At 37.6% G+C, this 22,708-nt stretch overlaps 2 protein-coding genes across 2 annotated transcripts; both read left to right on the top strand.

The window, feature by feature from the left end:
• Positions 1-6,466: 6,466 nt before the first annotated feature.
• On the top strand, positions 6,467-13,608 carry nfil3 (nuclear factor, interleukin 3 regulated). The gene is made up of 2 exons (XM_085168609.1): positions 6,467-6,668; positions 8,711-13,608. The coding sequence occupies exon 2, from the start codon at positions 8,799-8,801 to the stop codon at positions 10,164-10,166; it is 1,368 nt and encodes a 455-aa protein (XP_085024735.1). The 5' UTR covers positions 6,467-6,668; positions 8,711-8,798; the 3' UTR covers positions 10,167-13,608.
• A 2,276-nt stretch (positions 13,609-15,884) lies between these two features.
• auh (AU RNA binding protein/enoyl-CoA hydratase) lies at positions 15,885-22,333 on the top strand. The gene is made up of 10 exons (XM_085164742.1): positions 15,885-16,146; positions 16,507-16,574; positions 17,261-17,348; positions 17,647-17,733; positions 18,095-18,187; positions 18,832-18,888; positions 19,158-19,345; positions 20,102-20,152; positions 20,333-20,380; positions 21,018-22,333. The coding sequence occupies exons 1-10, from the start codon at positions 15,939-15,941 to the stop codon at positions 21,093-21,095; spliced, it is 966 nt and encodes a 321-aa protein (XP_085020868.1). The 5' UTR covers positions 15,885-15,938; the 3' UTR covers positions 21,096-22,333.
• The last annotated feature ends 375 nt before the right edge of the window (positions 22,334-22,708 follow it).

Raw genomic sequence — 22,708 nt, 5'->3', positions numbered from 1 at the left:
AAAGTAACAACTTCCTGTTAGAAAGAGGTTTAGTTTTTAGCTTTATGAAAACGGCTGTGCTAGGTTTATTGTTGATATATATATATATATATATATATATATATATATATATATATATATATATATATATATGTATATATATATATATATATATATATATACATATATATATACACACATATACACACATATATATATATATATATATATATATATATATATATATATATATATATCACTGACTTTCAGCTTGTTGTGTTTGTAGATATATGACTGACTTTAATTATCCATAAAATCATATGATTTTCTGTAAGATTAAGGTCGACTATATATATATTTAGAAGTAGAGGCTTTAAAACCAAGTTAATGCTGAAAGTACAAACATCACTAGTGTCACATAACTTTGCCGACATGTGGCCAACAGCAATGTTTTAATGTTCTTCATTATTAAACATTCGCACATGAATAAGTGTTGTCATATTCAGTACTTACTTTTGACAGTTCACTCTTGGCCGCTCCCTTCTGCCGTATTTTGCGGCAAAATTATCCACACCCACCGCCGCACTATGAATTGTGGGATATATGGGACCACGAAGCGTGCACCGGACCACGCTTGATATTTGGGGAAATCGACGGCGCATTTGGAGTATGCATTTGAAGTACACTTCGAATTGGGACAGCCGTCGTCGCGTGGCAGTGACGTAACCCCACTTAAAATGCGTATTTCAAGCGTGCAGACCCTGTTTGGAATAACTGCAATATTATTTATAAAAATAAAACTCTTTTTTTAAATAACTGGTTTAATAATGGAATAATCTTGGTTAGTCAGTTATATAGAGAAGATGGACTCTCATATAATTACTCTGAGTTCCTCAGGAGATACAATGTACCCATAATGCCTAAAGAATTCTCAATAGTGTTCGATGCCATCCCATCTGGTCTGTCCATGTTACACAGATGCTCCCACAGTGCTCCACTACAGGTCACTACCCCGGATGTGTTACATTCTTCTCTTGGCAATGTTTGCTTTTCTTCTCATAAATCTATAAATACCAAAATAAGATCTCTCTTTCAGGATGCAATGGTCTCTGTTCCATCAGCCATATTTTATTGGGGCCAATTTTGTAACAGATATTGAATGGAAAAAAGTTTGGACTTTACCACAAAGGTTTTTCTTAACAAACAAAATTAAAGAGATTTCCTTTAAGTTGATTCATAAGTTTTACCCTACCAAACAATATGTGTCCAAATTTATGGCTGAAATAAATGTAAATATATAAGGACAATCTCCTCATCAAAAAACACTAAGGCTCTCAAGACTGTTAACATCTATAACCGATTGAAACTGCTAACTTGATTTTGGCTCTTGCAAACTTTTGTTTATTTATGTTCCCCTTAATTTATTTTATTTTTTGTACTCACTTTTGTCTCACTGTCCTTGTCACTCTCTCTGTTCCTCATTTAACTACCACAATGTCATCTTTTATGTGATCCCTGTTTTACTTGACTGTATGTCTAAAATGTGAAAAATAAATAAATAAAGTTAAAAAAAAAAACAAAAAACGTGCAGACCCTGAATTGGGACACAGCTCATGACGAATTTTTAGGCTAATAGTTAGGCTAACACACTTACCTCTCCTCTTTTCTTTCCTCACAAAACCAATAGATCCTCCACTTCTTTTAAAAGTCTCCCAGCACAATTCTTAGCATATTTTGGTTCCTGCAACTGGTCCGTCGGGTTATTGTCTCCCCAGAAACACTTCCCATGTGCTTTTGGAAATCTATTTTTTCCTATTTCTGTTTTGTTTTTCCTATTTCTGTTGTCATTTTTCCTATTTCCGTTGTGTTTTGTGTGCTTTGGCAGGGTTTTTTTTATTTTTATTGCTGGTGTTTTCTTAAGTTGCAGTGCGTTTGGCCTCTCAGGGCCCCCACAGTACAGACCATTGTGAATTCAGTGTTGTGTGTAAGCCTCTACACTAATATTACCACTGTGTGGCTGTAACTGCAGCCATTACACCGCCTGACCACGTTAATGTGGTAATCTCTCAGGGGGAAAACAGAAAAACAAAAGAACAAAAAATAAAATAAAATAATGCTCATCAGATTCTAACAACTCAAAACATGACATTTACCTTAACTGGATGACCTATATAATAAATATATTCGAACCCAACAATAGTACTTCACACTATTGCCAATATTAACAAAACCAAAAAGGGTAAGCCAAGTTATTTAAAAAAGAATTCACAAAGTCTTGAAAAATAAAACTGAAAAATAGAAATAAAGACTAAAAATCCTCAATCCACTCTATAACAACAGTCTCTTGCTTCCCTACAGATCAACACGTTCTCACTCCTAACTCATCATATGTGCGACGCCCATACAGCATGTATCACTTTCTCAGTTATTTATTGCACTTCTTGCTCGTCAGTGAGGCACTTTTAGTGCTATATCTATGTTTGTGTGGGGACTTGTTATAGATCAGTCTTCAACCTTTAATGTCTCTCTGAAAATGACTGGGATTAAGTGCTATATAATAAACTTTCCTGAAACGTGTGTCTTGTCATGATCTCTAGTGCTGCCATTTCATAGGATCTCCTGTCCAGGGCTTCTCAAACGTTGGTTGTTTTTATAACTCATCTCACCTTCTGCTCTTGTGTCTGCTGTGATAAGCCTTTTATACTCACCCATTTTACTTTCCATTTCTGTTTCTCACTATTTTTCTTAACAAGATTAAACCAGAATCAAGGTATGACTCAAGTATGTGAGAAAATTCTAAACTAATTGGTACCTGCGGTCTTTCTTCTGTTACATACCACAGCCCAAAGAAAGGCACACATAATGCAGACACATTTTCAGTGACCCAAATAACGTTCATACACGCTCTGTATCATAACCTCCTTTTTGTTTGTGTTTATTTTAAGCAGTTGATTTAACATGAGGATTAAAATAGAAAGAAAAAACCTTTAATAACCCACATGTGTGAAATACATAATAAAAAACATAAAATAAATAAATATGTCAAACCCCCTGAGATCCAGCCTCACAATCACTTGTTCTATGACGACTAAAGGAAGTTTATTTACTTCACCGACCCAGTGACGCCCATTCAGTTTCATTATCCAGGAAATAACAGCTGATGCTCACTTCTGTTTAAGACACAGTCCAATCTTAGGTTCCTCACCCTGAGTGGAACAATGGGTCTATGTGAGTACAGCTGCCTTTTTCAGATCATCTCTACATCATATGAGTTGATGATTCTAGCATTACAGAAAATGTCTTAATATTTCCAGACTGAGCTGTGGTAAGATCTTTAGTTTTCTTTCTTGTGTTTCAGTGACAGCCTTAGCCATCACAGCCGGGCAGGTAGCAAACCTATTTGCTTATTTATTTATTTTTATCTCTAAAACTCATAGGTAAATACATATCAATACATATTTTCATTGTGAAGCATCTTGATGATCAGTAACCAAGTGTTTCTTCCTGAAACAATTACATGTAACTGTGCTGCAGTGAGGATAATACGATGTAGTATTAGGGCAACGTTAAGAAAGGTATTATCGATCATTTTGAGAATAAAGTCGAAATGTGGAGATTACAGCTGTCTCAACGCAATCTGCATAGGTTGCTACTGTATATCATCTGAGTTGGTGAAATCGTACTTCAGAATTGGTTTTAGCAACAAGGAAACATGAGCTAAAATAACCAGAACACAACTTTAAAATGCTTTTCACCAGGAGTTTTAGCTCATGAGCTAAAACTCCCTGGTTTTAGTATTGCACACTGATAATTGTAAAGACCCCAGTGTGTTCATATGTGGTGTACATTCACTGCTGTTGTGCAGTGTACAGTCTGACAGCAGCTGGAGGGAAAGGCCTCCAAAATGTCCACTTGGCACACTGTGGGTGCAGCAGCCTGTCACTGAAGGGACTGCTCAGTGTTGTCAGGGTGACCTGTATGGGATGGATCGAAGATGGGGTATTTTAATTGAGTATATAGGGAAATGTGAACTCCTCTGACAATCTGAGTAATTGGATAACGCACTGTTATTGAAATTTCCAACTTCTGAGCCACAGAAAGACATAACAGGCTTCATTAGGTTACCTTCCACTTGTTGACAGCAACTAAATAAAACCAACATATCCACATAATAACACCTTAAAGCAGGGGTGTCAATCTTAAATGAGCTGTAGGCCACTGCTGGAACTGTCATGTCATTGGAGGGCCACTTTAGTGTTCAAGTAGTACAAAAACAAACAAACAAGAAAACACACACAAATCTTTCAGAACATGTAGTGTTTTGTTTGTTTGTTTTAAGTTTCAAATATTGTATAACAAGACAAAACTGCAAACGTGAATGCAAAAAACTTCTCACTCGTAACTAACTGAAACCTTTTATTGAACTAACAAATAATAATAATGGATTGCATTTATATAGCGCTTTTTGGGACCCCTCAAAGCGCTTTACAATTACAAGACGAACACCCAACTCTTGAGCCACGATCACACCCTAAACAAAAAGGAAAGATACTCTCTTTCCGGCCAGACACGTGGAAGCACTTCTACTATAGTTTTGTCCATATTTAACAAAATAAAAATGCAGACATAAGTGAACACATTAGTTTTTGACTGCTAGTGAAAATTGTTTTCTTTACATGTAACTCTCTCACTGAACTAATACAGCCAATCCCTCAACATGTTTTTACTCTCTGCTCATATTGCCCTCATTTTAAACATTTTTGCTTTTGAAACAACTTATTTTCAAATTGCACTCAACAACAAAATCCCCCGTAACAAAAACTAACTTCAAGGGCCAAATTGTATTTCCTTTCTTCACGTCAAAAGTAGTGGTGGCAAGCAGGGGTGACGTGGGCCGCAAGTGGCCGCAAGTGGCCCCCGGGCCATGAGTTTGAGACCCCTGGTTTACCTACTGTCACTGCAGTGATATTAGCGTTTTTATTTTGTAAGGTTACTAGTGGATGCTGGCAACCATCTTGGAAGAGAACAATACAATCTGTTATAAGGCCTCCATTGGAAAATTGTGTATTTGGATGTAATATCAACATGTAATTTGAAGATAACATATAGTATTTCAGTGACCAAATAGTATTTGGGTAAAAGTTACTGAATAGTGTTGGAATAAAGTGTGAAAATTGTGAAGGATTAAAATATCCAGGAGCTCAAATTACTTTACCAAAACATGTTTCAATCATATTAGTACCTTGTAATACAACATATGTATTTCATAAAGGGCGAACACAAATGTCCAAAGACACTTCCTGGCAGCTGCCATTTTAAGTATAACCTCTGGCACGGGCACATTCAGTTTGCAGCAGCTATACAACAGTGGCCTCTAGAGGTGTTTACACACTATGACCAAATCAGACAATGCAACACAACACGCAGGTCGCCCCAATGAATTGATTAAGCTGGTAGCAGTGACTTGTTAACTTCTCATTTATCAAACATATCTACCATGAATGATATGAAATAATTTAGAGACATAACATTTACGTCACAAGTTAGAAGCTGCAATCGGTTTTTAGGAAACTGAGTTTAACAAGAGTAGGTAAAATAATGCAGTAATTTTTTAGATTTTATAATCCCTTTATAAACCATGTTGGCTACAGCCTATTTAGCAGTGCAACAAGAGCATTAGACAAACAAACAAATAGAATATGTATAGTGACAGTCAGGTCTTGGCAGCTGATCTTGGCATCTGGTACAAGACTCCAACCCCCCCCCCCCCCCCCCCCCCGCACCACTCCGTCTGGACTGACGTGTGTGTATACTTACAACCAAACAGCTGAAATTAACTGTATTAACACCGGTTATCTTTTTTCACGTATTTACTACTATTGCCTTTTTGGAAATAGTTTTTTAAAATCACTTTTAATTTTATTTCAAAATGAAATATACAGTATTAAAATTAAAATTAAATTCGTTAATAAGACATATATTCAGCAGTGGAAATAAAATTAAAACAGACTTAGACCTACATTAAAAGACAACAGAACATCAAGGAATGGCCTAAGTCTGTTAATGCAACAGTGCATAAACAGTGTGAATTATGTAGTAGCTAAATTTGACTATAAATATAAACCAATGTGACAACCTTAAACATTAGACGCACGGAGCTTCTACAGCTTCTTGTGCTGTTTTACAAGTGTACACCCCATTTGCAACATTGTTGGGAGTAAATGTGCATATTTATGCCATGGTAAAAGTAGTATGAGCAATAAATACATCGGAAATATTTTGTTTTCGTAATATGAGGACAAATCCGAGCACGGACTGCGAGCCGATTGTCGCAAATGCTTCACTCCTACTGTGAATGACGACAGACATTCTTAAATAAGATTTGAGCTCTGGTGAGGCCAAGAGTCATTGGCTAAAGTTAGAAAATGCTGCGTGCCGATTGGATGCAGTAGCTGTCATTTAATTTCACGCTGCCAATGCACTCAACCACTGACCTACTAACACAGATCCATGAGTCACTAGCCACCTTGAAAGGAAAAAGCCAAGGGAGGAGAGCAAAGTACTTTATAACTTGTAGGATTTTCTTGACAATCATTTCCTTATTAGCTGATGGAAAACCTATGCTGCTTCTCTGTGCATCATACGCGGTGGAAAACCAAACCAATCCCCACAAGCAGGTGATAGAAAAGGTACAGTTTTGATTTGCGGTTAATATTAAATGTCTGGGATTAACATTAAGCGTTGTACAGGTTTGTAGAGGATGGTGCCTGTTCACACGCCCAGAAATCACAGGGGCGTTTAGTTAGCTTATATTTCAGTCAGCTGGCTACCTTCTGTGTGTCCTCGCACAAAACCTATTTTAAATGTAATAACAGCCTCGGTAGTTTCCAAGTTAAAAGTGCGACAAAGCTCACGTTTGAGTGTGTGCTTTTAAAAAATATATAGTTATAACCGGTATAATAGATGTTTAATTTTATTCAGGCACACGGGCCTACCAGTAGCAGTGATTCATAGATTGCAACACTGTGTTGAAACACAAGAATGTGATGTGGCTAGTAGAAACATTATCAAAGCACTGTGGCTTCTGTCGATGCGTGGGCAACAGAATGGGTCAGTCCACGTCGGGACAGCAAAGTAACGCTTTCTTCTCTGTAATGTTGTAACAGTTTACTTTTCAGGGCGTAGATGGACCTCGCGCTTCAGCCGCCAATGTCATGAGTAACGAAGACAATGATGTCATGTACAGAGTTGAATGCCCACGTTGTCTTAGTAAAGTCTGTTAGATACAGTGTTAGCTATCTAACACATGTGGAAAATTTTAGAGCTATTTTACTTGGACGCAGAGCTGAGCAATCACTGGTCCGTATTGTTATTGCCACACAGGCAAACATTGCATAATGTCTGCACCAATAGAAATTGCTGGCACTCGGGAGGGCAGGAGCGGGGCTTATTGTATAATACCGACACAATGAAAGAATCTGGGGCAACAGGACGCGTTGACGGCCCGGTGCTGGAACGCCGAGTCGATCGCTCTGTACTGCTTGTCGCGACTGAACCAGCAGCAAACACTCGGTCAGCACCCACCCTCCAAGTTAATCACGTATGATCCAAATTTAGGCATGATGTTTTGTTGCCTCGTTAAAAACGACAAAAGGACGCGTTCGTCAACGCCAGCTGGGGTTTGCACATCGGCATCATAAAATCTGTAGTAGACTGCGTAAGGGGTTCAAGTAAATGAAAAGAGAAATATTTCTCCTGTATTTCAAATGGATTTGTCGGGGATACAGCGCCTTCTTGCTTCTAAAAAGCGGGAGACCAAATTGTATCACACAAAGTTAGTGTCTGAAAGTTACCTGACTATAATGTGTACACAAGTCTGTGACCTATTAGTCATGTCTCTCTCTTCCTAAATGTAGACCCAAGTCAAGGACAAAATGAGGGCACAGAGTCAAGAAGAAACATTTGAGGAAACTGTATCACACCCTAAACATTAATTTATCTAATTAAAAATCTTTCTGCTCCTCTTCTAAATACCACTGTTTGCTGCAGTGAGTGTGAAAGACTAGTGCAAAAGAAATTATTCAGGTTACAGGATTTGTGTTTCTCGTTTTCTGTGATATCATGCCTTTATGTCTATTTTCATCATTTTTCACAAAAAAAAAAAAATGTACAAAAGAACTTACTTTAAATTTTAATAAATTAATCATGGGGAAGCACCAATTTATTGGCCAGGCATTGGAACTGACTGATATACCTTGTTGACTGGTATCAGGCTATTGGTAAATAAGATGACATTCACCAATGACATCTTTAAATATTTATCTGTTACACAGCATCAATTTTGAAATCTGTTGAAGGAATCCAGTTTCTGAAAGTTAAACGATTACATGTTTTCTTCATGTTTTTTTTGTACTTTAATGAAGATTTCTTTGTTTCCGTGACACAAAGTAGGAAATGGTAATAACAAAACTAAAAAGTAATTATCTTGATATTAACTCTCCCTATTATTATTTTACTGTTCTACAAATGTATTTTCAGAAATATACCGGACTCATAATTGCAGCCTTAATGTTTTATGTGTAGAGCACAAAAATCTGAATAAGCTTTAAATTAATGATAATATGCAATCTTTGATCAGCACAAGTAAATATTAAAGTATCATGGTAACTTGTTTGACATTGTTTCAACTAAACTCTGATGAAAAACATTTCTGTTGTGTCTTATTCCACAGATTTCTTCAACTCAAGCCGATTAATTCCATGTGACAGTTAATTTTGCTCGATACAACCATTATGGTATACAGTTGAAGATCTTTTAGCATGCTGACAGTAGCAAACAGTAATAATATGCAATCAATAAAGCAAGAAGTGGACTCCAATCAGTCCTACAGTGGAGAGGATGCCCTGTGCCTGGCTGTGGCTTTACAAGGGACCAACAGAGACCTCCTGAGCCACAAAATCTCTGCACTTCCTTTCAAGGCTAAATCTGCTTGTCGTAGGAAAAGGGAGTTTATCCCAGAGGAAAAAAAAGACACCCTGTACTGGGAGAGGCGTCGTAAAAACAACGAAGCAGCCAAGCGTTCAAGGGAGAAGCGACGCATAAATGATATGGTGCTAGAGAACAAATTGGTAGCACTTGGCGAGGAAAATGCCTCCCTCAAGGCTGAGCTGCTGTCATTGAAGTTGAAGTTTGGATTGGTGAGCTCGACAGCATATGCCCAAGAAGTCCAACGGTTATCCAGCTCCGCCACTCTTAACCTCCACCAAATGTTTATTCCACCCAATGCTAGCCAAGGTTTTACCAGCAAAGAAAAGGAGCCTATTCACCTGCGCAGCAGCTGCATATCAGTCATCAGGCATTCACCTCATATGCCCAAGACATTTACCGCAACTCAGGGTAGCTTTACTGTCTGCAGGAATGCAGAGGTCAAGCAGGAACCGGGAGAGAATGGCAGCTATAGACAAGAGCATGGTAGTCCCTATGAACTCTACAAACCTGGCATAGCCAGCCCTTTGTCTGGAGTCTACACTCAGTCTGCATCATTCATGCAGATCATGAGGTCATCTAGTAACTCACCCAGGAGCTCGGATGATGGTGCAGTTAGCAAATCATCTGATGGTGAGGATGAGCAGCAGGTCCCCAAAGGGTTGATGCCATCTGTAGTAGACCCAAGAAGCATCATTGTCTCCACACATAAAGTGCCAGATGGTAGTTCTTCAGCTTTACCACATAAACTGCGGATTAAATCCAGAACCGTCCAAATCAAAGTGGAGGCAATCGACCCCGAATACGAATCCTCTGGAAAGTCCTCTTCTCCAGTCAGTATTTCAGAGGGAGAATGCTACCAGGCCACTAAAAACACTTTTGGATGCACACAGGCTTCTCACTGCCCTTTGTCAGTACAGGTCACCAACATGCAAGACTGGAGCCAGCAGTCTGAGCAATGGCATGTAAGCCACACAATGACACTGCAGGGTGGGTGCACAAGTAATGATGAGTCCTCAAGCCCCGTGTCAAACAAAACCATTGTGGATGTAAAAGAATCTTCCTATGCACACTTGCATGCAGAAGACTGGTATGTAAAACAGAGCTTTGGCCCCCTGTCTCCCAGAGCAGTCGCTTCAAAAAGAGAACGGGTACCTGGAATAGATTCTACCAAAAGCATCGCTGATCATCATGAGACATGAGTTTCTCTGAATGACAATTGTATGCTTAGCATTATATTTGCTGTTTCACTGTGTGGACATTTGGGTTAAACAATGTTTTCTTTTGGTAAATTTTCAAATAAATGAGTTTGCATAAAATACTAGAGTCACAAATAATAGTTTTTGTGTATCCAGGCTATTTTCCAGTAAAGGCTGAGGAGAGATGGAAATACCCACATTGTCATATCATAAATTTAGTATAATATTCCTGTTCCTCTTACAAAGGCTATTTCACCTAATAATGCCAGTTCATTGTACTTTGGCTTTTTCCAATCCAAACTTACTGTTAATGAAACCAACACTTTATGGTATTTTTTGTGTTAAATTACATCATTAACAGATGGGTTTTATCGCATTTAACAAAGCAGGAAGCTATTTAATGTGAAGTGAACAGTGGAGAAGACTGGAATGTTGAAGTGGTAATTGGAACTAGTCTATGTAGCAGCAGAGTGGTGAAAACTGATAAAGGTTAAACTGTACATGACAAATTATTCAGCATCATGTCCCTCCATGTTTTGCAAAGTAAAATAGGATCACATGCATAAGTAGCCTACGTAAGGATTTTCTGGGTACTTTGAGAATTTGCTATAGACTGTTATTGTGTAAAACATTGTGAGTGAAAGGTTTTTTTTGGTTTGTTTGTTTTCAAGAGTCCAAACTGTTCATGATTGCTATCATAGAGCGTTGCCTATTGATATGCACCTGCTGTTGTTGAGCGCTGCTTTTTTTTTTTTTTTTTGTGGCGCTGAAAAAAATGCTCCAGTTGTTAACAGCAGCCCTCCCCCCTGCTGTCAAAGTTTGCCTTAAAGCTAAAATTCTTAATGTTTTAAGTCATATTATTGGTTTGTATGTTTGTGTAGTGCCAGGTTACTTTTCTTTTAAGGAAATTAACAACTTCCTGAATGAAGTGAATGAAAGTTTTATACTTCTTTTCAGAATTATTTTGAGGAATTGGTTTGAAAGTTACAGATTGTTAAGAGAACATTTGTGTTCAGCCTTGTTCTTTTGGTAATGTAAACTCTGCTTATTGACATTATTCATTTAACAGCACTGGAGGCTTAAACATTTAGTCAATAACATTGTCACAAACTTCCAGCAGTGGGCTGAAACACAGCCACATCCCTACTGGAGTTTAAGAAAAGAATGATACAGATTTTGACTCAAACTTTAGTACAACGTTTAAATAGGCTCTGCTTCACTCACTGTTTCACTGTTTGCCAAACTTTGTTTTGCTTTTTCATTATTTTGTTGAGTACTTAAACTTTCCAGGCTGCTGGTTAAAGCGAGATTGTGAGTGACATTTGCTGGAGAATTGTAAATTTCCTTAACCTTGACAGGACTGTAGTTGGATTTTACAAAGCTTTGAAATATTTTGAATTACACAATGCTCAGTTTATGGAAGAAAGTATCTCAACCCTAAAGTTTCTGTTACTATGTAGAATCCAGAGCCATCAGTAATCATCATCATCATATATGCCTTGTTTGCTGTTTGTAGCAAATTGGGGTGGTCACATATTACTATGTGACTTTCTATATAGTTAATATAAATGAGCAAGTTAAATCAAACATAGCTGGTATCATGTCAAATAATTCACTTTATTTCAAATACATCGTATGTGCATATTATGCCATAGTTGGAAATATACCAACAGTGATAATCATAACTCATTTTTTTTCCAGCAGCCTCAAGCTTTATTGTAATGTGAGCTTTTATTCACAATAAATGTCCTGTCATTAAATCGCATATGCTTTCTTTCTTTATTTTTCTTTCTTGAAGCTAATACTAAATGTGATATTTGTGAGTGAAAATTATATTTTGGTTATATTTTCAGCTATGTCCATTTTCTTTCATAGTATTAGGTCAATCATTAGGCAGTCATGTTGCCATAAGTCAGATCTCCCAGCATCCAAGTGTGGCTTTCAGTTTTTATTTTTACTCAGTGAGGAAAGACTTTCTAGTTCTTTTCACGTAATATGGCTGGATTAGGAAACACACTAGAAAATAATGCCACAGTAGCAAATTCATTTAGACGTAAAACCAACCTCTTCAGTTGTATTAAGAATGCCTAAAACCCATCAATCCATTTGTTTTATGACAGAACAGCAAAGAGAAAAATTCTCCAAAAGTTGTTGATTCAAGCTGATACTGTGTGGATAGCATACCGCCATTGGGAATAGAGAACACTCACCAAAAGAAATGGGTTAGTCATGTTTGTAAATCATCATACAATTAAAAACAGTACAGTTAAAATAATCTGAGTTAGGATTTAGCATTTGCTTTTGTTTGTTACTGGTTTACAGAAATCACTGCAATAAGAAACATAATTGTCACAGCTTTAATGTGTAATTTTATATAAACACTACTCTATATAAACACAAAATACGTTTTCAACTTAAGGGACTCTTAAAGTAGAATTTTCAGTTATGAGTTTGACTTTCCAATGAGTTCAAGAACAAGTGTAACTTCACCTACTTTTTCTCCTGGTCTCACATTTTCCTCCTTAAACACAGGTGATCTAATCAAACATAAGAACTGTCAAAGAGATTAAGATCCCACGGCTTATCTTTATCCAAAATATAAATAAAAGTACTTAACATCCAGTCTTTTCATCAATAAAGTGATACAGTGTTAAAACAGGGTTTATCTGAATGCAGTTTTGCTAATAGTTAATTATGCTTAATGAATGTTGATCTCCAACTTCCTTCCCCCCTCACTCATGAACAAGATCCTGAGATACTTAAAGTCCTCCACTTGGGGGAGGAACGCGTCCCTGACCTGGAGTTGTCACTCCATCCTTTTCAGGCTGAGCACCATAGCCTTTGATTTGGAGGTGCTGATTCTCATTCCCGCTGCTTCACACTAGGCTGTGAACCACTCCAGTGCAAGCTGAAGGCCATCACCTGATGAGGTGAACAGAGCGGCACCATCTGCAAAAAGTAGACATGAGATTCTGAGACCACTCAAGTAAAAGCCTTCCGTCACTTGACTACACCTAGAAATTCTGTCTGTGATAATTATGAACAGAATTGGTGACAAAAGGCAGCCTTGGAGGAGTCCATCAGCCACTAGAAACAAGTCTGACTTATTGCTGGCTATGCGGACCAAGCTCCTTCAACTATTGTATAGCCCATAGCAACGGGCCAGACTTCCCATAATCCCAAAGCATCTCCCACAGGACACCTTGAGGGGCATGGTCGAATGGCTTCTCCAAGTGTACAAAACACATGTAAACGGGCTGGGCAAACTCTAATGCTCCCTCAAGTATCCTACAACTGTAGCTTGCCTTCACCAGTGTATGAATGTGAGAGTGAATGAATAGTGGTATTGTAAAGCGCTTTGAGGGGTCCTGAAAAGCACTATATAAATGCAATCCATTATTATTATTATTATTATTATTATTATTATTATTATTATTATTATTATTAAGCATTTTGCATAATTTTAAAAAGTTTAAATTTGTTCAGTATTGAACAGCAGAAATGAGGCTTTCTTGTAGGAAGTAAGTAAAAAAAAAAAAAACAGCGGCCGACAGAATAGACAGTAGGGTAATAAGTAGGGGTGGGTTTTGATGATCGATTTGGAGAGAGAGAGAGAGAGAGTTCTACAAGAAGTGTGATTTTATCGTGGTGGAAGCAAAACAGCAAAAGTAAGAGGAAATTCGTGACGATGTTTATGTGAAGTGAAATATGAAGAGTAGTTTGGATCATCTTTGGCTGCTGGTTCAATCAATATTGTTTGGAGAGAGATAAAACCTGCAGCTTCTGAATCTAGTGCAAAAAGGATGTAAACACAAAGCGCCGCCGACGCTTAAAAATCAGTGAGGTGTCGGCTTTCAGCCCAGCGGCCTGTCCGTGTCCGCGTACGAGCCGTCGGGTGAGAAAGGCGACAGCTCACTGATTCGGATGCGTTGGGTCCGCGTTTTGTGTTTATGTCTTTGTACAGAATCCGTGTACCAGCTCTCATTTACTGTTTTAGCTGTTTGGTGGTTGTAGAAATTTTGTGAGGTTTAACCTGAGATTCAGGTGTTTCGGGCAAAATTAATTTATATTTAAAAATTGATTCAGGATTTTAATGAATCGATATCACGTTATCCAAGCCAAAATCGATTTTAATCGATAAATCGATAATCAAAACCCACCTCTAATGGGAACCACCACTCCGGTCTGCCAATCCAGAGGTACTGCCCCTGATCTCCCATGCAGCATTACAGTAGCATGTCAACCAAGACAGCCCTGCAACATCCAGAGTCTTCATGAACTCAGGGCAAACCTTTCAACCAGAAAGCCAGTTCTAGACTTTCCTGGATTGGGGGTATGGGCTTGAATCCACAGAATACAAAAAGTTTAGCATGCAAATTTTCATTCCCCCTTCCACTTAGAGTTATTTGGCCAGCTGTACCATAATGTTAATATTTAATATTAAATAACATCAAGTGTGAACAGCAGAAAATGTTGCCAATTTAAAAACCAAACAAAAGTATTCGGTAGTGTGAAAAATAGATTCCTAAACTGTGGTTGATGCAGTAAATGATGGGGAGATTTTATCCCCACTGTGAATTAAATGTATTGTAGAAGCAGGGGTGTCTGGACTGGGGGTGGGGGTAATCCCTGAATGATAATTTGAAGCTGGGGGTCAACATAAAAGGTACTATTTCAATCTGTGAAAATCATAGAATTCAATGCAGTACACATACTGCAACTACCACAGCCATGGCAATCAGGGGCGTAATTTCCAGGGGGGTTAGAGAGGTTATGACCCCCCCCCCCCTCCCCCCCCCAATAATCAGACCCAACCAATATCCCCCCCCCCCCCCCCAATAAAATTATGAATTATCTTGCGTAAATAGGCTGTTGATTTTCTTTACGTATTTAACTTATTACAAGCAAAATATTTGCATGTTTAATCATCTGGAAATGTACCCAGATTTATTTATTTATTTAGACAAAAATGATGACAAAACAGAAACAGTACAAGTTACAAATGATTTGCTTTCCTGCTTTTGGCAATATCTCTAAAATGAGAAGCATTCTGTCTCAGAGGGGTGATGAAAAACTACTTCATGCATTTTTTAAATTTCTAGCCTGGACTATTGTAATTCATTATTATCAGGTTGTTCTAAACCCTCCCTGAACAGCCTTAAGTTGATCCAAAATGCTGTAGCGAGAGATTCCCAGCCAGTCGTGGCAGATGCTGCAAATCCCTGAGCCTGGTTCTACTGGAGACTTCTTCCTTAAAAGGGAGTTTTTCTTTCCCACTGTAACCAAATGCTTGCTTAAGGGCCAGGTCTTTCTTGGAGATGAGATTTAAATCTCAATGACACTTTTTACTTAGATAAATAAAGGATACGAAGATTAAAGAGGGATGTCTGACTGCTGGAGTTTTCTCTGTGTTATTGTAATGTCTTTTGCCTTGCAAAATAAAGCACCTTCAGACAACTGTTGTTATCTTCCTCTATAAATAAAACTAAATTTAACTTTTATTGTCTATATAAACAGGGAACCGTATGAATCAAGTGTAATTGTCACGTTCAAAAAGTAATTATTTTCATCATATTTACGATTGGGTTTTAAAATTAGTGATATATTTTGCACCACATTTATAAATTAAGACAACGCGCGACACGGATAAAATAAAATTAAGAATTAAATTCAATATTTTAATTTTTCTGCCATGCAGACCGCAAATAAGTCATGTGATCTCATCACGTGACTGGGTTCAAAGTTGAAAGTCAAACAGCATTACAGCTCTTCGGTATGGCGGTCTTGGTAGGTTGCAGATCCTTTTGGCAATCTTTTCGCGTACAGGCAGCGCATCGACAAAGTGCGTGTAGGCTAGCCGCTGTTCTGTCTAACAGAGTCGTGCTTTGTCCTCGCCTGAACGGCCACGGTGCTGTTACGCGATACTACAGCTCCGACTCAAAGGATGACCTGCGCGTTAGATACCTAGACGGAGAAGACAGCGGTAAGTTCTTGTCACAGCCTGCATTACCTGCGAGTTTGTCAGGAGAAAGCTGGTGTTATTGTCGAAACGGAATTCCCAAAAAGTCAAAGTAAAAGGTGGCATTCACGTCACTGTGTAACATGATGTCATCCTAGACCGCAACAAAACACCAGAAAAGGTTCAAATTCATTTAATGCAGGTACATTTCCCAAAATTAATTTGATAATCCCTTACCTTTAAGGCGAACAGAATGCAGTTTTGATATTGTTTACTGATAATGTTTAATAATTATGAGGTCTCTGACCATCTCGACTATTCTGTTTTGGTGACATAAACGTGTGTGGCGTGGTCAGTCAGCAGGATGTCACATCTATCTTTCAGGGATTGTCGTCGTTGGAATAAATCGACCAAAAGCCAAAAATGCCATAAGCAAAAATCTTGTGAAAATGGTATGTATTGCTATATGCCTTTTTAATCTATTTTTATTTTTTAAAATTATGGTTAGAACCAAGCAAACAATTCATAAGTTTCATCTAGGATTCTGCTTACCTGCACTACACATAGGCTTCTTTGTGCTTAGGTCATTCAGAGAGCTTGCCTACTTGTGTTATACATTATATGTAGTTATGGGTCATTGTGGCTCAGGGGCTGCGATCTTTTTTTCGTGTGTGAGTGAATTTAGTGTAAAAAGTTTTCAAGTGGTTAAAGATCTAAATGCCAGTCAGTACTACAATTTCCTTTTCCACTCTTAATCTCCTCTAGTCACAACTTCTATAAACCAATTAACTTTCTTGATGTACAGTTTTAAAATTAAACGGCTTTAAGATCTGGAAGGAGTGCACACTTGTCTCTGTTCACCAATAATAAGGAGCTAACTATGACTAAGCTGTCCATGTCGTTTATGTCCTCATAAACCCAGTAACAGAAAAATAGACTTCTGCTCTTTAAATATCTGCTGAGCCTAAGCACTCAGTAGAAACTTAAGAGCTCAAAAGTGTTTTACTAAACTTTTAATATCTCTTAAGTACTAGTTTATCCTGAACTGTCCTTCAAGTTATTTATTTTCAGTTGTCATAACTTATAAAATGTTGACAGACATTTTTTGTTGTTGTTGGAAAACTTTTTTGTCTTTCAGATGTTTGAAGCTGTGGAGGACATCAAGAAGAATAAAAAAGTGCGCAGTGTAATTTTATGCAGTTTGGTTCCTGGTATATTTTGTGCAGGTATACTGTCCTTGCTAATTGGGCTATTTTCTTTTTGAACCATAATTGGAAAAATAATAATAACATAAAAAATGCTCTACGTTTTACTTGTCATTCTTCAGTTGTTGATAAATTCCCACATCACTATGATCCGGAATCTGAAATGCCCATCTTGGGTCTTGTGAGCGAAATTCGGCTTTAAATTCAGAAACGGTAGCAGATGCCAAAACTGTGTGTGCTGGTAATGCACTCCTCTGCTCTATGCCTCAGGAAGCCACTTACCTCTGGCTGAACGCTTTTCCTTTGTGTCTATTGGCAGGTGCAGATCTGAAGGAGAGGGCCAAGATGCACCAGAGCGAAGTGGGACCATTTGTATCCAAAGCAAGAGCCCTCATTACAGAGCTAGGTAAAGTCTGAATCATGCAAAATGAATTCGTAAATTGTTTATTTATTGAGTTGGAAGTGCTTTAATGGTTGTTTGAGGTTCATGCCACACTTGTGGATTTAATGGCTAAGGACTGCATTTACACATAGCGCTATGCACAAATCTCTACTTAAACTGTTCACACAAATAATTTATGGACAAATCCTACATTCATAAATATTTATTTACCACAATTTGTAAGTAATGTGAATACATTTTGTTTGAACCAGTACTTTTCTTAAATTCAGTTCACTTTTTGTTATACATGGCAGTTCCCAATGATTGTCAGTCCTGTATAAATACAGTGTGCATCTCCTTGATTGATAGATCATTCTTTTCACAGGAAGCCTGCCAGTACCAACAATTGCTGCAATTGATGGTGCTGCCTTAGGAGGAGGTTTGGAAATGGCCCTTGCTTGTGACATCAGAATTTCCTGTAAGACTCAGAGGACTTTACTTTGAGCTAATAAATATGGCTGCTTTGCCTGTGTTTACTAATATGACATTAGTAGGGCCCTATAGTAAACCTAAAAGGGCTACACTCCAAGGAATGTATGAAAATCAAATATATATTATGAAATGTGTTTGCAGTACATTTTACAACTTTTATAATCTTTGAGTGAGAACCTGAGTTATGGCATGCTGCTAACACGGATACTAAACATGCAGTAGAATATATTTTAACCAACTTAAAAATCAGTTTAACTGTGGCTTGAATTTAAAGTTTACTTGGCACTTTAAGCTTTACTTTTATTAACATCTGAAGCACTATTGGTCTCATTAAAAATAAAGATATGAAAAAAAAGTTTAATAAATGCTTTCTTAATCCGATGTGTTTGGGAAATTTTGCTGCACGTTTTCCAAAGCCACTAAATGCTACTAAGAAAAGTAGTAATTCTACCTCAGGATTGACCACTTGTGATTGGTTAGTTTATGTCACTCTTAAAATACATTAATATGCTGAGATGGAACAGAGTTGCAGTTCTCACTGTTCTTCACTTTAGTGGTTTTTAATCTTGTGTGTTAAGAGCGTACATCAGTAGTCGTGGTAGTAATAATTTTTCTCTTTAATCTTTCTAGCCAATACTGCCAAAATGGGACTAGTTGAGACTAAACTTGCAATTATTCCTGGAGCAGGTACAGCATGTTTTATTTCATTTCTTTGTAAATTTTGTAGTTTCATTTTAAATTATGTTGTCTATAAAAATGTAGTGTGTAGACAGAGCACTTACTAGATTTAGAAACCTTGGGGAAATAACTTTGGGGGATTGTTTCCACAACTCTTTCTATAGTTTCTTTACAAGGTGGTCATTTTACATTGAATTGCTACTACAGATGGAGGGCAGTATCAGTGTATCAATGGGTGAGGCCATATTTTATCCAGGTTTCTCCTGTGCCCTGTGCAGGTGGTACACAACGTCTCCCTAGGGTGATTGGCGTCTCTCTTGCCAAGGAGCTCATCTTTGCTGCACGAGTGGTTGATGGAACACAGGCGCAACAAATGGGTCTTGTCAGTCATTCTGTGGAGCAGAATGACAGTGGAGATGCTGCCTACTTGAGGGCTCTGGAGCTTGCACGGGAGATTAACCCCCAGGTAAGAAGATCATGTAACTGATAAGCAGATCTTTGTATCAATAATTTCAAGACCCTATTTTTACAATACACCCTTACCCAACTGGACACTACTCCTTCGAGGTCTCCTTGTTGCAAAATGTGAGCACTCCATTGCGACTGTTATGTTTAGCTCTCTTTCAAAATTGCTATTCTAAACACCTGAATATTCCACACTTGTGTTGCATGCCAGATTTCATCCTCTCTGAAAACAGAATCTCTCAGCTTGACTTTGGGAAAGTGGACAGTCTCAGTGATTCAAATTACAGATAGTGAGTGGTCTTTGTGCTGGTATGCAAAGTCTTCTGTTTTATTAATGTAGTGAGAGCAGTTCAGTTCAAGCTGTTTCACCCATAGTTGTCCCCTAGAACTCATCATGTTGCAGTAGAGCTCTTACAATGTGACCTAGGGGATGAAATTATGGTGCACAACCCTATAAATTTGTAAGAAAACTACAACCCTGGTGCTGGTTGGGCTTCTGCTCAGTTGTACCTTCTTCAGGCTTTGTCGCTGAACACAGCAGTTTAGACGTGGTCAAAAAAGGGCTTGAAATGTTTAGTGCCAAATTGAAAGGATACATTTTTGTTTTCTTTGATCGTTCATATTTTAAAAAATGAACATTTTGTGCAAAACAACCTGACTAAAAAAAAAAAAAAACCAGCGAAACATTTTCTCATATTAACCATTTCAACCATAGCATATAAAACTTATATACATTTTTGATTTTTTGACTCCACAGGGCCCAATTGCAATAAGGATGGCAAAGTTGGCAATTAACCAGGGGATAGAGGTAAGTGTGGTCAGTGGATGGGTGCCTTTACTGTTCTTTATTTTGTTTGTAATTCTGTAATAAAATTTATATTTTCAAAACTTTACACCTTTTAAAGCTCTTCAGTTTAACTCTTTGTGGACAAAGATATTTTTTGGCTGTATTGCAACCCTAACTGAGAATTGCCACATTCCCTTTCAGGTGGATTTATCTACAGGTCTGGCAATAGAAGAGGCTTGTTATTCCCAAGTGAGTAATGAAAAAGTGTGATTGTGCAGGTTGAAGATTGTTAGCATTAACGAAAGGTAGAATGTGAGGGTCAGGAAAACCTTATGTTATTCATCTCAATTATATAAAGTAGAAGAGGCTAGAGGCTATACTTTAGAGGCTATACTGCCCACCTCTGACAGAGATGTCTCTTATTTGTTATTACAACCATTTATTTCTTGCAGTAAACTGAGCAGTTTGCAATGTTACAGAGTTTTAGTGACATTAGTACCTGGAGATCTGTCCATTTAAAAAAACAGGAAGGAGCATAAAGGTCTCTGTACCTTTACATATCACTACCTTTTAAATGAAAAACAAATAATAAATCCCTCCTATAATAAATCTGGCAGAGCGATTGTGTCATTCACGTTTTAACCTTTGCAGGTGCAAAAAGGGTTTTACTTGCATACATATATGACCCCAACTGCAATTTTTAGTTGTAATTCCTGCAGTTTTACATATTAACAGAGTGATGGTGTATTTGTTCTGAGTGTTGGCTAGGGAAGAAAAAACCTATCTAACCAATAGGGTATTGTGAAACCATTGGGAGGGTAATTTGTGTCTTTTGTATATACAAGAACACAGTAGTGGTCTACTCACATGCTTTTGGTGTTTTAAGGTGATACCAACTAAAGACCGTTTGGAAGGCTTGGCTGCTTTCAAGGAGAAGAGGCAGCCTCAGTTCAAAGGGGAATGAAGTCATCGTTCCAGAATCGATCAGTTCTGCCTTCAGCTCTGCTACTGTTCACTGCTTCCAACATAAATAACGGGTCAGACTGAACTCGCCAATACATTAGCCCATACAGTACCCATAGGATAGTTGACAGCTGGACCTTAGGGGTTATTGTGGGCTGATGTTTCAGGCTAAAGCACTTTCTGACTTTGTCAATTCAATTCACTTTTATTTATATAGTGACAGTTTATGACAGCAGTCACCGCAAGGCGCTTTAAATTGTAAGGTAAAGACTTTACAACTAACCACATTAAGATTTGGAGAAACAAAGCAAACTAACCCAGCTAAGTTAAATGTGTACTGCTGTGTTCATGTCTGCATAAAACAGTTTTTGATTCACTTTACCAAAATGAAGTGAATGGAGATGGTTTGATTTCTTACTTTTGGGGCTTCAGTGTGCTAGTAACAAAACATCCTTCAGATCAACTGGTTGAAAATCATTGTTGTTTTTCTACAAGTCAGTTTTTGGTGCCAAATTAATCTGATTAATTAAAAAAAAAAGATTAAAAAAAAGATCTGAGCAACTTGATTACTGCTCAGAGCTTGATACGTTTCCACATTTGTTTCATAGCAAACCTGATGATTTGGCTTATATTGATTAAAATAATGGGATACCTGCTGTCCTCATTATTTGTAACTGGCCATGTTCATTATGACTGTCCATCATTAATGCTTAAACTATTTTGTTTACGAGTCGTCTTTACTTTCTGTCCAATTTTGTTACTTAAGACAACATCATATTAAAGTTGTGTTTTTTTTTTTTTTTTAATACAAACCTTCTTTAAACACATGAGGGGTGCTTAAAGCTTACACTGTCTGAAACGATCTGAAATCGGCTTGTCTCCCTTTACAGCAACTTTGTTCTGATTGGCTATCCCTTGAATCCCTTGACAACAGTGGGTTGTGCTTCTCTGCTGAAAGCCAGAGCCACACCTGAGATAATGATATTAAGGATATCAGTTCTGACATCATACAAAGCTAAGAGTAGAGCAAAACGCCTCAAACCTATAGTTTTTAGTAGTCTAAAGCCAGATCTTTTGGCTTATATTGATTCAAATAATGGGATACCTGCTGACCTCATTATTTGTAACTGGCCATGTTCATTATGACTGTCCATCATTAATTCAAGAAGTGAATATGACAGAAAAGGAAAAGCAGAGTAAGTCCCGGGGAGACCGGAGAAGCAGCATGTTGAATGTGAATTTAAATGCATCACAGAGCTCACTACGAATTCCAAGTCACTTAATTATTTTTAACGTATACTACATTGAAAGATGAGTGAGTTTTCTTGCTGTAGACATCTGTCCATAGTACTGCTGGAAGGGTCAAAAGCGTGGGATTTGAATGACTCTACACACATCACAAGTCTGTTTGGTTTTTAGTGTATCTGCAGAAATTGAATAAATTTTCAGTTTGACTTGAGAAATGTGAACTACACTTAAAACTTTTTTTTATTCTGAAATAAAAAATAAAAAAGGCTTATCAGTGTAACTTGTGTTACTGTGGTTTTTATATAAATGATATTAATTTTAAACGTGCATTAACACAGTTTTGTTAATCAACTTTTTGGCTGCTAC

Source organism: Neolamprologus multifasciatus, chromosome 7, assembly GCF_963576455.1.
Source record: "Neolamprologus multifasciatus chromosome 7, fNeoMul1.2, whole genome shotgun sequence".
Taxonomy (NCBI): domain Eukaryota; kingdom Metazoa; phylum Chordata; class Actinopteri; order Cichliformes; family Cichlidae; genus Neolamprologus; species Neolamprologus multifasciatus.
Note: the sequence above shows the minus strand (reverse complement) of the source record. Positions and strands in the feature narration are given on the sequence as shown.

Excerpts from the sequence above, each read along its gene's own strand:
- nfil3 (XM_085168609.1), top strand. The coding sequence starts at position 8,799 with ATGCTGACAGTAGCAAACAGTAATAATATGCAATCAATAAAGCAAGAA.
- auh (XM_085164742.1), top strand. The coding sequence starts at position 15,939 with ATGGCGGTCTTGGTAGGTTGCAGATCCTTTTGGCAATCTTTTCGCGTA. Across the intron at positions 19,346-20,101 it reads CACGGGAGATTAACCCCCAG|GGCCCAATTGCAATAAGGAT; the intron begins GTAAGAAGATCA and ends TTGACTCCACAG. Across the intron at positions 20,153-20,332 it reads CAATTAACCAGGGGATAGAG|GTGGATTTATCTACAGGTCT; the intron begins GTAAGTGTGGTC and ends ATTCCCTTTCAG.